This window comes from Drosophila ananassae, chromosome 2L (genome assembly GCF_017639315.1).
Source record: "Drosophila ananassae strain 14024-0371.13 chromosome 2L, ASM1763931v2, whole genome shotgun sequence".
In the NCBI taxonomy this organism is placed as follows: domain Eukaryota; kingdom Metazoa; phylum Arthropoda; class Insecta; order Diptera; family Drosophilidae; genus Drosophila; species Drosophila ananassae.
Window position 1 is genome coordinate 22,044,606 of NC_057927.1, and position 15,711 is coordinate 22,060,316.

The 15,711-nt window shown below is 47.6% G+C and overlaps 4 protein-coding genes across 6 annotated transcripts; 2 read left to right on the top strand and 2 right to left on the bottom strand.

Moving 5' to 3' along the window:
* Positions 1–404: 404 nt before the first annotated feature.
* On the bottom strand, positions 405–1,510 carry LOC6498936 (pre-mRNA-splicing factor SPF27). Its single transcript, XM_001955609.4, has 2 exons — positions 1,330–1,510; positions 405–1,235 (listed from the first exon to the last, which is right to left on the bottom strand). The coding sequence occupies exons 1-2, from the start codon at positions 1,402–1,404 to the stop codon at positions 489–491; spliced, it is 822 nt and encodes a 273-aa protein (XP_001955645.1). The 5' UTR covers positions 1,405–1,510; the 3' UTR covers positions 405–488.
* Positions 1,511–1,534: 24 nt separating this feature from the next.
* On the top strand, positions 1,535–3,561 carry LOC6501633 (60S ribosomal protein L4). Its single transcript, XM_001955610.4, has 4 exons — positions 1,535–1,732; positions 1,936–2,116; positions 2,188–2,558; positions 2,807–3,561. The coding sequence occupies exons 1-4, from the start codon at positions 1,730–1,732 to the stop codon at positions 3,455–3,457; spliced, it is 1,206 nt and encodes a 401-aa protein (XP_001955646.1). The 5' UTR covers positions 1,535–1,729; the 3' UTR covers positions 3,458–3,561.
* A 151-nt stretch (positions 3,562–3,712) lies between these two features.
* LOC6501634 (glycerol-3-phosphate acyltransferase 1, mitochondrial) lies at positions 3,713–10,503 on the top strand. Of its 3 annotated transcripts, XM_032456230.2 has the most exons (9): positions 3,713–4,166; positions 4,239–4,727; positions 6,586–6,700; positions 7,304–7,468; positions 7,531–8,531; positions 8,598–8,902; positions 8,965–9,302; positions 9,449–9,764; positions 9,822–10,503. In XM_032456230.2, the coding sequence occupies exons 2-9, from the start codon at positions 4,615–4,617 to the stop codon at positions 10,028–10,030; spliced, it is 2,562 nt and encodes an 853-aa protein (XP_032312121.1). In that variant the 5' UTR covers positions 3,713–4,166; positions 4,239–4,614; the 3' UTR covers positions 10,031–10,503. The 3 variants fall into 3 exon arrangements, with proteins under 3 accessions (XP_032312121.1, XP_001955647.1, XP_014767145.1); XM_001955611.4 differs by having other exon boundaries at positions 3,713–4,727; XM_014911659.3 differs by lacking the exons at positions 3,713–4,166; positions 4,239–4,727; positions 6,586–6,700 and adding an exon at positions 7,086–7,221.
* Positions 10,322–15,458, bottom strand: LOC6498935 (probable histone-lysine N-methyltransferase Mes-4). Its single transcript, XM_001955612.4, has 5 exons — positions 14,971–15,458; positions 13,582–14,845; positions 11,048–13,490; positions 10,865–10,990; positions 10,322–10,793 (listed from the first exon to the last, which is right to left on the bottom strand). The coding sequence occupies exons 1-5, from the start codon at positions 15,314–15,316 to the stop codon at positions 10,590–10,592; spliced, it is 4,383 nt and encodes a 1,460-aa protein (XP_001955648.1). The 5' UTR covers positions 15,317–15,458; the 3' UTR covers positions 10,322–10,589.
* Positions 15,459–15,711: the final 253 nt, after the last annotated feature.

Consider the following 15,711-nt stretch of genomic DNA (forward strand, 5'->3'; position numbering starts at 1 on the left):
ACATGGAGCCACTATATGGTCCTTAGCAATTGCTATATCTTTGCCAATATTTATTCGATTCTTGAGCGAAATACCTTAATCGATTTGTAGATCGATTCTCCATCATTCTGCTTTAAAACCTAGGGACGAAATGCTTTTTAAATTTTTTGATAAATTCTCTGGGGGATCCCCTTAAAAAATTTACAAAAGTGAATGGAGCCACTATATGGCCCTCAACGATTGCTATATCTTGGCCAGTAATCATCCGATTCTTGAGCGGAATACCTTAAAAGATTCGTAGATCGATTCTCCATCTCCGGAATATCTTTAGCGATGTTTTAGATTTTATGAAAAATATTAAAAGTTTTGATGTAAATTGACAAGATATTGCTGTACAACTCGTTTAAGGTCAGGTGAGAACGTAATTCTTCTTTAGAAATCAGGTTTTATTATACTTAGTCAGATTTATCAGAATTCCATTGAGGGTAGAATTTTAATACGAACTTAAACTATTGTGACTCATTAGAGGACTCCTCTTGGACATCTGGTTTTTCTGATTCTCCTTCGGAGTCCTTAGTCTCAGCGTTTTCCTCGCCTCCATTAGTATTGCTATCACTGCCGTTGGTCTCGACCACATCCTGATCAATTCCATTAGTGTGCTCTGGCGTGGGGGCCGTGTCGTTTTCTGTAGGGGGTGGTGCAAGTCTCTGGAGCTGCTCCCGTGCTGCGTGTACAAGCTTCTCCAACTCCACGCACTCCGTTTCGATCTCGTAGTTTTTGGACACCAACAACACCCAATGGGCCTCCAAGGAGCGCAGCCTCTCGCCTGCCTGCGTTTGCGCTTGTTTCCTTTGCCAGTTAACATCCTGGATGTCCTTCTTTAGTTGCTGAAGGTGCAGTTGAGCCTTCGCTTGCATGGCTGTGAACACCTCCAAGTATGATTTCCATGCCTCCGTTCCGTAGTCCAGCATAAGCTCCAGATTCAGGGATCGCACCCACTGATGCTCCAGCTGGGCCATTGAGTTCTCAATGGACTCCTGCCAGGCGGAAACTTCTGAAAGTTTACCGGACGGAGGCGGGGGCAGTTCATATCGTTTCATCGATAGCGTTTCCATGGGTAGGCGGTTCTGGATGCGCTCGAACTCATTGACCATCAGTGGCGTCTCAAATGGGGAGCTAGTTGGTAGCGGCAGGTGATCCAGGTAGTTCTTCGTAGGCCGGTAGCGTCTGCATTCTTCCTCGACCATAGCCAGAGCCTAAAAAAAATAAATTCCACTTTAATAATGCCAAGCATGCCGGGTTTGGCGCATTCCCTTTTCGGGAGTGTGCCTCTCGAACGATCCTACTTACCGACTCCCTGACTCCAACATCGTCATAGCCGTGGTCAATGTACGGCAACGCATCCACAATAACCTCCCCAGCCATTTATATATATTCTTAAAATTTGTTTTATTTACCAAAGCGTTCCCTGCTAATAGCTGAGCTATTATAGCTCTATTTGTTAGTGATGACAATATCATAGAGATGAAACATCGGCTGGCATGTTAGATATTGAGCTATGTTAATTGCCTGTTAACTTGACAGTTCATGCTGTTAGAGAATACAACCCTGCGCTGTCATCAGATTGGCAGCACTTTTCCGCCATTTCCGGCAGCTCTCTTTCTTTCTTCGTTCTTCTTAATAAAAAGAGGACGGTATCTGCGTTTGCAGAAAATTTAACACCATTCATTGGGCTTGAAAATCAACGAAAATGGTGAGAAACTAAGTGGACAAGGGCCCGCCACCGTCCCGCAGACCAGCAACATGGATAATCTCATAAAAAACGACGAAAATGAGGCAAAAATCGGTACTTAACCTCCACGTGTTTGGAATGTGCGGCGGTGGCGGCGCTTCCTATTGTCAAGTGTGATGTTGTGGTGGGAGTGAGAAATAACAACCAATTTAATTCGATTGCAGAGCTTAGGCAACGCCAGGCCATTGGTCTCCGTGTACACGGAAAAGAACGAAGCTGCTAAGGACAAGAGCATCTGCCTGCCGGCGGTGTTCAAGGCACCTATCCGTCCGGATGTGGTCAACGACGTGCACCAGCTGCTGCGCCGCAACAACCGCCAGCCCTATGCCGTCAGCGAGTTGGCTGGTAAGTTATTATTACTCATTAAGCCACCATAAACAATTAAAATAATCCCTTTTCTTTTTATTGCTTCTTAGGTCACCAGACCTCTGCAGAGTCCTGGGGTACTGGACGTGCTGTTGCCCGTATTCCCCGTGTCCGCGGTGGCGGTACTCACCGCTCCGGCCAGGGTGCCTTCGGCAACATGTGCCGTGGTGGACGCATGTTCGCTCCCACCAAGACCTACCGTCGCTGGCACCGCAAGGTGAACGTGAACCAGCGCCGTTACGCTTTGGTGTCGGCCATCGCCGCCTCCGGTGTGCCCGCTTTGGTTCAGTCCAAGGGCCACATCATCGATGGAGTGTCCGAGTTCCCCCTGGTCGTCTCCGATGAGGTGCAGAAGCTGCAGAAGACCAAGCAGGCTGTCATCTTCCTGCGTCGCCTGAAGATCTGGGCTGACATCCAGAAGGTACGTTCTAGGGTTCTTGGAAACCCTATAATCTCATGGCGGCGTGTAAACAACTGGCTATTTGTTGGTGGTCAGGTGTTTACATTGGTTTCCTGCGCCGCCAGATGAAATGCTCTTCTAGGCGTTACGTTTGAGGCTCAAAAGTTTCAATCGTGGTAACAGATTAGCTACATTTATAACTAGTCCTAATTATTTTTACTTTTTACCACTTATTTTTACTAAAATCTATATCTTGTTCTACTTAATAGGTGTACAAGTCTCAGCGCTTCCGTGCTGGACGTGGTACCATGCGCGACCGTCGCCGTGTCGCTCGTCGTGGTCCCCTGGTGGTCTACCACAAGGACGAGGGTCTGCGCAAGGCCTTCCGCAACATCCCCGGCATTGAGACCATCAACGTGGACAAGCTCAATCTGCTGAAACTGGCTCCCGGCGGTCATGTCGGTCGTTTCGTCATCTGGACCGAGTCTGCGTTCTCGCGCCTGAACGATCTGTTCGGAACCTGGAAGAAGTCTGCCACCTTGAAGAAGGGCTACAACCTGCCCCAGCCCAAGATGGCCAACACCGACTTGTCCCGTCTGCTCAAGTCCGAGGAGATCCGTAAGGTTTTGCGCGATCCCCGCAAGCGCGTCTTCCGCAGCGTGCGCCGTCTGAACCCACTGACCAATGCGCGCCAGCTGGTTAAGCTGAACCCCTATGCTGAGGTCCTCAAGCGCCGTGCCGCCCTCGCCGCCGAGAAGCGTACCGTGGCCAAGGTCCTGGCCAAGGCCAAGAAACAGAACGTCGAGCTGGCCAAGTCCCACTTCGCCAATGTGGCTACCAAGGCTGCTGCCAACCGCGCCAAGCTGTTGGCTGCCCGCAAGAAGAAGGTCGCCGCCAAGAAGCCCGCGGCCAAGAAGTAAATTACTGACCACACTTTTATATTATAATAAACCACAAAAGTTGTATGAATTTTATTCATAATACAGTTGGAAAGTAATTACTTATTAAACTCTTAGTCTTAGGACATATTTAGTATTCTCTTTTCATAGCTCTTAGCTCTTAGATTCTCTATTTCTCTATGTGCTTCTTCTCTGTGTACTCTATTATCACTCATTCTCGTGGTGATCGTGGCTCGTACCGCCTCGTATCTCACCGCCACTGATAACGGATGATGTTGATGATGGTGTGGAGGCGGTGGCGGAGACGGAGACGGAGACTCTGGGCAAAAGGAAGAGGGCAGTCTTCGTAAACGCTCGCGCAGTATAGTATAGTACATATTTATTGTCACACGTTAATTGGCATTTAATTAAACGCCGAGCGTCATTCCGCAGTGAGCGCTCGAGTCGCGCGGTTGGGCTCGCGCATTATAAAAAAAAGTTCGCAAAAAATCAGAAAAATCCAAAACAGCAAGAACACAAAGGCAACAGAAGAATAAAGGACGACGAGTCGACGAGCATTTGATTCAATTAACCGCCATAAATTCGAGCGACTACATAGCTCGAGGGAAACCGGTTTGGAAATAAGCTCGGCTTTTTTTTGTTGCACTGCACTCGGCGGACTCCCTCGCCGCCCCGTCCAATGGAAGAAGCTGGCCAAAAAAAAATAAAAATAAATAAAAGCAAAATCTAGGTAAAATCTCGGATGGCAAACCCCGGATCATACGACATTTTTTTTATGTGTCCGTCTGGTTATATTGAGTAGAACGCAATAATATACACATAGAACCACCACCACCGCTGCCGCTGCCGCCGCCGCCGTTGATCGGAACATCAGCAGAGAGCAGTCTACCGGAGGAGGAAGAGGCCCACATATCAGCATCTGCCGCTGGAGAGAGCTGTGAGCAAGAAGAGAGAAAGGCAAGGCGGGCTGTTGTTGCGGCGTCGTTGCCGTTGCCGTCTCCATTTTATTTTGCACTAGCCGCTGCCACTAAAGGGTCGCCGCTGGTCACTCACATAATCGCCCAGGGTCAAGGCACAACTTGGGCACAACCACGCACTTCCGATCATCTGGTGGGTGCCTGATTCCGACCATATCATCCATCTCAGACGACCCCAAGCATATAAATATATATGTAACCATGTTGACGACCGTCTTGAACTTTGCCCAGCGTGTGGCGGAGATTTCTTTGCTCGGCGGCATCGAGATTGCATCAGTTGCCCTCATCGTCTACTACATTTTCGCCAAGACGAGGTGAGTACTTGCCGCAGAGTGCCTAGTCAGATGGAAGCCATTTAAATATCGCATTTGCGGGCGGGCACCTATTATGCTAAGCCACCTATTATCACCACCCACCCCCTTCCTGGGCCGCCTCCAAGTTCAAGTAACGCAATGTAGGAAAATTGCCGTTATTTTTAGACAAGAACACTGAAACAAATACTCCACCCAGATGCGACAAAACAGATGTTTAAACATAAATGTGGCAAAAAAAAAAGACAAATCTTATCAGATCTGAGGGGAAATTTTTTTTATGTAAAATAATATATTTTTTTTAAATCAATTTTTAAAGGCATTTATGGGTATATTTCAATAAAATTTGATAAGGAAGAGAGTTTAGCAAGTTTATTTATTAAATAAATAAATATTTATAATAGTTTGTAAGGCAGTTTGTATTATTTCGTATCCCCTAAATTTAATTTGTTTACCGTGCTTTCAAAAGTTATCCACTGCATGCCAAATGAGCTGTATGTGCTATGTGCTTTGTTTTGATATTATTTGTCGCACAGGTGGTTGCTCCATGGGCTGGGTGGCCGTGACTCATGGTGGGCCCTTTGTCCAAGCATATGACCCCTTTGGAATGTGTAAATTTCCGCTTATCGTCCACGTGTTAATAGCGAAACTCTGTCTAGGAGATCGCTAGGATGCTCCTGGGGTCACCTGCTGCTGAGTGACGTCAATTGTGTTTTTGTTTTTATTTATTTTTTTTTTTTTGCTTGCACTAGCACCTAGAGTAACACTTTCTACCTCTCAGTACGATCCCCCACCCACTAAGAGCTCACTTCGAGGCGCAATTTGCGATGATGTTGCACTCGCAGAGATAACAATTACCCACACGGCGGCACTCGCAAATCATTCTTGGCAACAATTATCGGAATCTAGATTGTTAAATTTGTCGCTAATTATCAGATTAAAAAGCTATTTTAATATCGCCCGGATTGGGCCACAAAGAAAGTACACCTCCACATCTCGTAGCGGTCATAAATATTGATTAAATCTTAAAGTAGTGGCCACCAGGAGAACGTGCCCCTAGACTCGATTGCCATAAACAACAACCAACCAAAAAATTCCAATTCCCGAGTAGCTCTATCCTCCTGAAATTTTCCACAACCCAAGATGATCTTGAGACCACTTTAAGATTACCACTCAGATTATTTCTTTAAATCCATAATACGATTTTTTTTAGGGAATTTTATGATAAGATTCTTTTTAAATTTAGAAGCTATATCTTCCATGGAGTGTTTAAAATCAAAATTGTTTTCTAAAACACTAAAAAGTTTGAAATAATTGAAAACAATTCTAGATTCGGACGCAACCTAATAAATGTGCGTCTTTAAAAGCTTAATTCGAAAGCCTAATTACACAACGTAATAAAAAAAGATAATTTCATTAATTTGTTAAACTTTTAACCTCTGGATTTCATGTACATATATCTTTAACATTTTAAAACCAATTATTGTTAAACGTTTTGTTTTGTTTTCAATTAAAAGCCCTATGGAACATGTCAGCTGATTCTCAAATGATGATTCGCCATACAAAGAGCGCTCAAAGTTCAGCTTTGCTCCATATTTTATGAGCAACTAAACTTATCAGCAACTGGCACTACTTAAAAAAGTACACCATTTTCCATATAAAAATAAGTAAACACATATATATGTCCACCGATGGGTGCTGGGGTATTGAACTCCCCCAAAGTTTATAGTCCAACTTATAGCCCGATCCCCTCAAGTAGCCAAATATTATCGAAGTGGGTCTATATATATTTAATTGCGTGTTCCTGATTTCAGTACCTCCTGTGGCGATTATATTGATTATAACTATATATTGATTGCAGAGCACCCATTATCATCGCTGGCCTGTTTCCGAACCTGAATCTAAACTACCGTTCGTCCCTTGGCAAGATCAATACCATACGCAGCGATCTCCTGGTCACGCTCCGTTCATCCCATGTAAGTTTTCCAATCAGCCCATCAGGCATATCTCCTCCATTGACCCCGTATAGTAACGCCTTATAGTCCATATTATATGACGCAACTCTATCGCGCGACGAGTTTCCCAGATAAGAAAACATTTCCATTCAATAAATTCCTGCACCCTGCCTGCACTGAAGATAATTCGCCTAGTCGGAAGTTTTTTCAATGTTTTTTGACAAATTAAACAATAAGTGTAGTAATATTTAAGATTCTTTGAATATCCTTCAGCCAAAATTCAAATTCTCGTTAGATCTTGTCGAAAACTCTGGCAACGCCATTTCGCGCTCAAAAGTTTAAATTTTGGCGGCGCTACCACCTCGTCCTGGCAATCGATAACAGGTTTAAAAGCTAGACAGGATCTATCGGGGCAAAAAGCCGGGCGCGTGCAGGAAATGCAAATGATTTGACACGAAATTGATATTAATTCGCAATTAGTTTAGGAGAATCTCATAGTTATAATGGCCAAGACGGAGTTTCACGCTCGCGGCTGGTTCGAGGTACTGCTTGGTTATACATATATATCCTATATGTGTGCGGCAATTGCATCACCACATTTTCAATATGATCTTCTGATTCTAGGAGCCGAAAGTGCAGAATTCAGTGGCACATGGCATTGGCACGCAGAATATGTTGCAGCTAACCCCGCAGTCCGGCCAGAAACCCTTTAAGAAGCTTTTGGACTGGGGAGTATTCTTCCCGTATGTGGCCCAGGTGGTGCGCAGCGAAAAGTTCGAGTACCGGCAGGTAAGCCACTCAAATAATTTGCTCTGCGAAGCGACAGTATGAAGCTGGATTTCTTACGACAGGTCACCGAGATTGTGCACAACGATGCCGTGCTGAAACATGCAATTAAACAGGCGGCGGAGCAGAGTTTGAGGGAGCAGCGCTACGCCAAAAATGGCCATCGTCTGCTCACGCGCAGTGCTAGCGGAGATCAGTCGGGTTCGGCTGTGGAGGAGGAGGACGAGAGGCAGGGAATCTCCTACCAGACCATTCTGCGCAAGCAGGAGCGGCGTGCCATCAGCATCCTGAAGGACATGGGCTCCACGCTGAACAACGGCCTTCTAGCATTTACTTCCTGGATCCTGTACAAGCTGTTGCCTTGCTTCCTTTCCGGCGTTGTGACCAATACGAAGCAGATCGAGATGCTGAAGACTGCCACCGAACGATCCCCCGAAACACCCTTGATTTTCGTGCCCTTGCATCGCAGCCACTTAGACTATATCATGGTGACTTGGATTCTGACCAACAACGACATACGCAGTCCTTTGGTGGCTGCCGGAAACAATTTGCAAATACCAGTTTTTGGTGGGCTTCTTCGAGGGCTTGGAGCATTCTTCATCAAGCGCAAGATCGATCCGGTAGAGGGAAAGAAGGATGTGCTCTATCGGGCTGCCCTTCATCTCTACCTAACTCACGCCCTGAAGCAGGGCCACAATGTCGAATTCTTTATTGAAGGCGGACGCACCCGCACCGGAAAGCCATGCATGCCCAAGGGCGGAATTCTTTCCGTAATTGTGAATGCCTTTATGGACGGCAGCATTCCGGACGCCCTGCTGGTACCCGTTTCAGTGAACTACGAGCGGCTTGTCGACGGCAACTTTGTGCGCGAGCAGAAGGGAGAGAAGAAGATACCCGAATCGTTCACCAAGGCCATATCAGGAATCTGGAAGGCCCTACGATCGAACTATGGACTGATGCGTATCGATTTCAATGAGCCCTACTCCATTCGAGAGCTGGTGAATTCGTACAACAAGATTGCTCGAGAGGATGGGAACAATGCTAAAGTTTATAAGCCAGCGGCCAGGTAACTAATCTACTATTCCAGCACTACTCCAATGATTAATTATTTCCAATTCTCTATTTTTTCTAGGACTTTGCAGCACAACCAATCAACATCCTCGTTGTACGGCACCGACGTCGTCTGCGAAGAGCACCGCAATCTTATTGAAAGCATCTCGCGGCAGGTGGTCTTCGACTGCGCCGCCGCAACCTCTGTGATGTCCACCAACGCCCTAGCCTTCCTGCTGCTCACCCGTTTCAGGAAGGGCGGCGAGGAGCAGATTTTAGCCGAGGCTCTAGATGACTTGCGAAACTCGTTATCCGGCACTAAGGACATTGGTTTTTCAGGGGAATCCTCACAAATACTGGCATATGCCTGCGACCTGCTCGGACCAGGTAGAAATATCTTTCTCTCAATGTGTTTTGTTACTAATGAAAGTCTCGTCTCGACTCCCTAGGTCTCGTAACACGCACAAGGGATGAACATGGACGGTTGGTCATTAGGGCTGGGAATTCCGTGGAAAGCTTTATTGAATTGGCTTACTATTCCAACATGCTCACTCCGCATTTCGCCCTCAGTTCGATACTTATGACTACTTTCCATTCCCTGTTGCCGGAGACGGAAAGCAAAAAGGAGGCTGGAGTGAGCCGCAAAACGCTGATCGATGCCGCCCTGGAGAACTGCCAGATCTATCGCTACGAATTTATTTTAAACAAACCCACTCAGGTCCTGGAGAACCTACTTTACAAGCAGTTGGATGACCTGTTGTTCAGTGGTTGCCTCATAGCAAAACAGGTAGTCATTTTTGTTACACATCAGTTTAATTTATTCATTTAATTTTCATGTACAATTTTAAGGTTTTTAGTTCTAACGTTTAATAATGACATCCAAACTACATAAGCTTTATTTTTATAAATATTAATCACTACATTCATTTATAGCTGAACGATGATAATGAGAATACCGAGCAGGCTAAGCGCTTGGCTCGCAACCTGGCGGAATGCATCGACGAGGACGAGGACTTCCTCCATGTAACCCCCAACGACGGCGGAGACGAAGGCATGTTGCTGTTCGCCCGCGATACCCTGCAGCAGCAGCGAAACATTTGCGAGGTGCTGGCACCATTCGCCTGGACGTACGTGACTGTGGCCCAGTCCCTGCAGATACTCCACCGCAACTCCATGCTGGAGTCGGAATTCATTAGTTTTGTGATCAACGATCTGAGCAGCAAAGTCAAGCGCGGAAGCTGTGTCTATGGTAAGTGGCTGTTGAGTTCGTTATTTCCATTTCAATAATGTTGAAAATATTTTGTAGCTGAGAGCATATCGACGGACTCCGTCCGGAATTGCCTGAAACTGTTGGAGAAGTGGTCTGTGATCGAGGTGTGCAACCAGCAGGGCATGCGCCTGATCTCACTGAATACGCTTTACGAGATGTCTCGGGAGTCGCTCAACACGATCGTCAAGAAGGTAGACGCCATTGTGCCAAAGTTCAACTCGGATTATTTCAACGCCGCTCCATAATCGACGGGAGATGATTGATTTTTATATATTTTTTTGGCACTCAATCCTTCTTTATCCTTGTAACGTGCATATCCCCTTAAGATTAAAGTGCGTACTCCTAGATCTTAGGCTTAGCTATGTCTAGTTTTATAGTCATACGAGTTTATAAATGCCAAAGTGCTAGCTTTACTGTATAGCTGAGAGACAAACATTGAAATGTGAACAAAAACAAAATTTTTAAGTATAATTTCCTAAAAATTGTCTAAAAATGCCTATCAATTAAAGCAAAAAGACAAGCCAAACGAAAGCCGATACAATATATCATTTATACTGAACTGATAAACTTTATAATCGTATAATTTAGTCAAATAGAACAGCTAAAACGACATATTCTTGATTTATTTTAATAAAAATGAGCTGGAGAGCGTAAGGTGGACCAATTGTCTACTAAATATAACTGTGATCTATAGGTAATAAATGTATATATAAATGGAGTTCAAGCAGCAATGAATCTTCAAAATATAACAAAATGCAATGTTTACAAAAAAAAAAGTATAAGAAAAACAACATCTACATGACATCAATCATGTTGGGCGATTTTAGGTTCAGTTTTAACCTCCTCCACCTCCACCGGCGCATCGTCCGCGCTAATGTGTTTAACCTTTGGCGGTTTTTTTGCCTTTTTGGGTGGTCCGATGTGGATGCGCACCATCGACCCCTTGGCCTTTCCCAGATGCTTCAATTTGCTACTGCTCTTGCCCTTGGCGCTCTGCGACGTCGTTTCCTAAAGTGGGTTGAGAGGTTGAGAGTTATTTTTAAAACCGCTTCGTTATAATTGGAGGAGGAGTCTCTTACCTTGGCGCTGCCATCTTTCAGCTTGCCGCCAATCTCGCCGGAACAGCGGGTTGCTCCACAGAAGCAGGCCTTCTTGCTGTTGTTCATGAGATCGTCCCACAGATAGTTGAAAGTCAGCTCAGTGTTCTGAAAATACCATTTTTTAGATCAAGATCTTAATAATAATGAGGTTCCTGTACATACCGCTGGAATGTCCTTGATGGCAAAGATTCCCACACGATGGACACAGTTGACCGTCCACTTCTGAGTCTCGCAGTTCGGCTCGCACGAGTGGTTCATGAATCGAGCGAGATTACCCTTTGGCCCGGCGTCGATGATAAAGTCTTTCTCCACGCCCAAGAAGTAGTAGTTTTCGTCCCGATTGCGTTGCTTTTGAATGAGCCGCTCTTGGAATTCCGCATGGTTGATGACCTCCCCGACGTACTCTATCACAAATGTGCCCTCGGCAATGGGCTCCCGGCACACAAGTCCGAATCCGCGCTCGTTCATGTAGACTACTTCCAGGCGGGGCGATATGCGCTGCTCGAACATCCGGTTCTCGCAGCGATCACCGGCACGACAAAAGTCCGGATTGCACTCGTTGTACAGCATACGGTTGAGGCACCCAGACTCCGGGCCGCAGGGGTGATCGTGCTCTGGCAGACAGTCGCAGGCGCTTAGTTCCTCGAGATTCTGCATGAACCGGACTGGCGCTACTGCTTTATTGGCTTTGATTTTGGCGTATGGAGGCGGTTGGAGCTTGCTGCCATTCTGTCGTCCAATGGCCTGCTCTTGCCGGCGGGTCTTAATGATCCTCAGGAAACGTGTCGCTTCCTCTACGCCGGTTGTGTAGTTCTTGAACAGCTGGGACTTGGTTTTGTGGCCGTCGCCCGTGTCGCCTTCGATGTAGAGGTAGACCCTCCTCCTGGATATCCATCCGTGATCGTGGGTGCCAAAGAAGCGCACCACAAAGTCGTTGTCGCCATGGGCCTTCTTTAGTATATTGCTGGGTATCTCCGTCGGGGGCAGTATAATCGCCGGCCACCACCGGAAATTAGTGAACTTCGCCCAAACAATTTCCCCGTACAGAGGAAGTCTTCCGCTCTCGCACTCCTCGCAGATGTAACTCTCGTTGGTCTTGATCGGAATATTTCGACAGTGTGCGTGTACAGCGATGGGACAGGTTTCGCAGCAGACCAGCTCTCCGCCCTTGACGCAGATGTAGCACCAGAGCACGTTGACGTGGGCGTCCCCCTTGGCGATGTTGTGCCGTGGACAGATGATGTGCGTGGCAGTTAGCATCTGGGTGCCAGCGGGAATGCAGTGGGAGTCCTGGTGATAAGTGGCCGGACAGCGGACGCACTTGGCCAGCTTGGAGTTGCTAACCTGTTGGAACTTGCCGCTAGGATCGTCCGAGACGCAAGTGTGGCACACATGCCGTGGACAGCGGGGCGACTGCTTGCCACTACTGGCCTGGGGCCAGTACTTGCAGCAACCAACGTGAAACCGTTTACCGCACATGGGCTGGCTGCAAGTCAGCAGTTTATCCTCCGCAATGGTTTGCGGTTCCTCCTCCTTAACTGGAGAGCCTGCTGATGCTACCGTTGGTGACTCCACTTGATGGCAAATGACACACCCTTCCGGCTCTCCGATGCTGCACTCGTGGCAGATCAACGGTGTCATGATGTTGGCGTCTCCCGTCACATGCTCGATATCAGGCACAGGTGTTTGCGGGTTGGAGCTGGCTGAGATCTCTTTTATCTTTCGGCCACCTTTTTTAGGCAGGGGTGTGCCGGATTTCTTTCGCTCCAAGCAGTCCCCGTGCAGCCAGTTGTTGCAGTTGCGCGAACATCGTTGCAGATTCAATCCCGGCGCATAGCAGTATTTACATACCGGTTCTCGGTTCAGTCCTCGGAAGAGGTATTTGCTGTCCAGCTGCAAGATATCCTCAACCACCTCGTCGATGGGACGGTTGACGGGTTTCTTAGGCTTTGTAACTTCCGACAGTCTGCGCTCCGGCTCGACAATAGCCGGTGTTGGACTGGGTGCCACCACCGGGGTCATGCTCCGCCTGACCATCATCGTTTTCAAACGATTCGACAGCCTCTTAATGGAGCCAGCGCCTCGACCTCGCTCCATCACAGCCGAGCCCAGCTGCTGCTCCATCTGGCCATTGGACATGTCGCGCTCAAGCTCGCGGAGTTGGATCTGCTTCAACGACCATATGTTACTGACCACAGCCAGGAGTACCTTCTCCACTTTTTCCTCGTTCCGATGGACCATCACGTACTCCTTGATGACATCGAATAGCTGCCCGAATTCCGGATTCTCGTAAACGGAGGCGTCGGGGGAACTCTTTTCCGAAAAGAGTTGTGTCTGCTGCTTGATCACTGTTAGGCTGGATCTGCCTGTTTCGGTCTCGATGCCGCCGCTGAGTTTGCGACGCTTGGCACGAGTTTCGTTTTTGCTCTTCACGGGCGAGAAGGCGGGACTAAACGGAGATTCGGAGCGCTCTCGCTTCACGGCTACCAACTGGTTGGACTGCCGGCTGAGCAAATTGTCCGTGGAGTCGTAGAGGCTGCTGCCCACGTCGGAGGTGTCCTGCATCATGGAATTTGTGCGTTTGCGCTTCTGCTTGTTAAGTGTGCTGGAATGGATGAACAACTTTTATAAGAAATTGTAATTTCTTGAGAATTAGAGACAAATTCCATTCCAGGAACCACGTCTGACATACTTACGCTACACTCTCATAGATCTGATAAAACTTCTCAAGTCGCTCCGAGTAGGGCAGCTCTGTCACGACCTGGGCCTCCTCGATGGCCTGCATCCAGATGGTCAACTTCGCCCTCTTGGGATTCATCTGCCTGTATTTGGCACTCTTTGGTCCATGCTTGATGCGAACCTCTTCACGAAGTTCCTCGAATGCCGGGAGACCGGCAAAGGGCAGAAGGTTCTCCGGCTTGATCCAGTTTCTTCGTCCGTTATCCGCGAAAAAACGTACATGCACTTGAATCGGAACAGTGGCTGCATCCACGGATGAGCGCTGCGGATGGCTCGGCATGTTACCAACAATCTGGCCAAACGGATCCGGACAAACCATGCAGGGCCAGAAGCAGTACGAGAAGACCTTGCCCCAGAACAAGTCGCCCACTTGGTAGGTGGGCCACCCAGGATCGGTAACAATGGACAGGCCTTTCGCACTGTCTATGCTGACGGAGGAGGGCGATTTCATTGAGCTATTGACCTCGGGTTGAGTGAATGTGCTTGAACTCACGTCTGGTGGCGATTTTAGTTCGGCCTCTGTGGCCGTCGACTGGGGCTGAGCAAATGGCAGCTCGCTCGGCTTCTCCACATCTTTTGGCTCTTCAATTAATTCAGCGTGAGATTCTACGTGATTCTCGGCTTCAGTTATGTCTTCCGCTGGGACATCCACTTCCACAGCCCCAGTATTAGCCTCGGCTTCAGCTTCAGTCTCAACTTCAGTCTCGCATTTTGTGGTGATTATCTCATTAATTTCATTTGAAGTATTTTCTGTATCGTGTGGCTCATTATCGATTTCTTCGCTCTTACTTTCTTTAATCAGAGGTGGGCTATCCACACCGATGGCTACCTTGGCTTTGCTCATTCTCTTCATCTTGCGCTTGAGCTGCTTTCGAACGGGCCGGACAGCCAGATCTTCGGCATCCGCCTCAAACCCCGTGCTGTTCGGCGAACTGGCTCCGTTCTTCATCAGCAACTTTTCTATGGGGCTCATATATTGCTTGATACCGCCTCCTTCGACAGCACCGTTTCCTGGACCAACGGTCTTTGGTGAATCATTGTCCCGGGACAGGCTCTCGCCGGTACTGCTGCTGTTGAGGGCCGCCGCCGCTTGGTTCAGGCGTCTCCTCGTTGTGCGTATCGTTTCGTCCGATTCCGAAAGTGGCGTGGGTGAGTTGGCGTTGGCATAGCCGATGTATTTGGGGCTCAGGGCCGACTGCAAATTGATTAGATCGCGCTTCCCTACGAACACGGAACAAAATCGAACAAGTACACACACAAGCAAAGGAACGCACGAGGTGGAGGTGTATATATATTAGCATATGGATAACAAAAGGCGGGGTATCCGCTGTTTATGTTGTACTCACTGTTCATGGCTGAGAGACGCTGCTGTGGCGGCTTCTGCAGCTGCCTGCCAGCAGGGGAGTCTGAGACAGCGGATGGTTTGTCTGCGTCGGCATCCATTTCCACGTCAACAGATATCGCGGCCAGTTTCTCCGGAGGCTTCTCTGGCGCATCATGATGCTCCGTTATGCTCGCCGTTATATCGGTGACGGTTTGCTGATTTGGGGCCTCTGACTCGGCGTTGGCCGCCGCCGCCGCCACCGCCTCTGCATCAGTAGCTATCTCCACAGGGACCTGGGGATTGCACGACACATTACTCTGGGCGCCTTCACCCTCGATTTCGGAGTGTGAACCCGCACTCAGTTTCATTATATCACTCAATTGTGCTACTTAAAAATCAAACACAACCAGAAACAATAAAATTCCTATAACTGGGCGCTTCGCGTGCGCCAAAATATAGTAATCGTGGTGCAACCATGGGCATCGATGGCTCGCGGATATCGATAAGTTATTAGCGATGATGAAACCATTGCGTGCCTTCACACAAGAAGTCACAGTGATGAACGGTAGCAGAATCACTAAATTAATAAGTTGATTTCTGAAGATTTCAGTTAACACGTTTAGCGCTTAAAATTATTGACATTCATTCTTTTTATGATCATTTTCGGGTTATAAATTCCTCTTTCCACACACCCCAAAGAATATTTTTTGTCTTAGCTTCCAGTTAGATAAATTTCGATATTAAAGTCATTCATTTATAATTT

What these genes read in the sequence shown, in the direction of transcription:
- LOC6498936 (XM_001955609.4), bottom strand. Translation starts at nt 1,404, where the DNA reads ATGGCTGGGGAGGTTATTGTGGATGCGTTGCCGTACATTGACCACGGC. An exon ending in ATGTTGGAGTCAGGGAGTCG is followed by an intron (nt 1,236 to 1,329) that starts GTAAGTAGGATC and finishes TATTTTTTTTAG; the next exon opens with GCTCTGGCTATGGTCGAGGA.
- LOC6498935 (XM_001955612.4), bottom strand. Translation starts at nt 15,316, where the DNA reads ATGAAACTGAGTGCGGGTTCACACTCCGAAATCGAGGGTGAAGGCGCC. An exon ending in CAGATCTATGAGAGTGTAGC is followed by an intron (nt 13,491 to 13,581) that starts GTAAGTATGTCA and finishes CATCCATTCCAG; the next exon opens with CACACTTAACAAGCAGAAGC. An exon ending in TGAAAGATGGCAGCGCCAAG is followed by an intron (nt 10,794 to 10,864) that starts GTAAGAGACTCC and finishes AACCCACTTTAG; the next exon opens with GAAACGACGTCGCAGAGCGC.
- LOC6501633 (XM_001955610.4), top strand. An exon ending in TGCCGTCAGCGAGTTGGCTG is followed by an intron (nt 2,117 to 2,187) that starts GTAAGTTATTAT and finishes ATTGCTTCTTAG; the next exon opens with GTCACCAGACCTCTGCAGAG. An exon ending in TCTGGGCTGACATCCAGAAG is followed by an intron (nt 2,559 to 2,806) that starts GTACGTTCTAGG and finishes TCTACTTAATAG; the next exon opens with GTGTACAAGTCTCAGCGCTT.
- LOC6501634 (XM_001955611.4), top strand. Translation starts at nt 4,615, where the DNA reads ATGTTGACGACCGTCTTGAACTTTGCCCAGCGTGTGGCGGAGATTTCT. An exon ending in GTTGCCTCATAGCAAAACAG is followed by an intron (nt 9,303 to 9,448) that starts GTAGTCATTTTT and finishes ATTCATTTATAG; the next exon opens with CTGAACGATGATAATGAGAA. An exon ending in GCGCGGAAGCTGTGTCTATG is followed by an intron (nt 9,765 to 9,821) that starts GTAAGTGGCTGT and finishes AATATTTTGTAG; the next exon opens with CTGAGAGCATATCGACGGAC.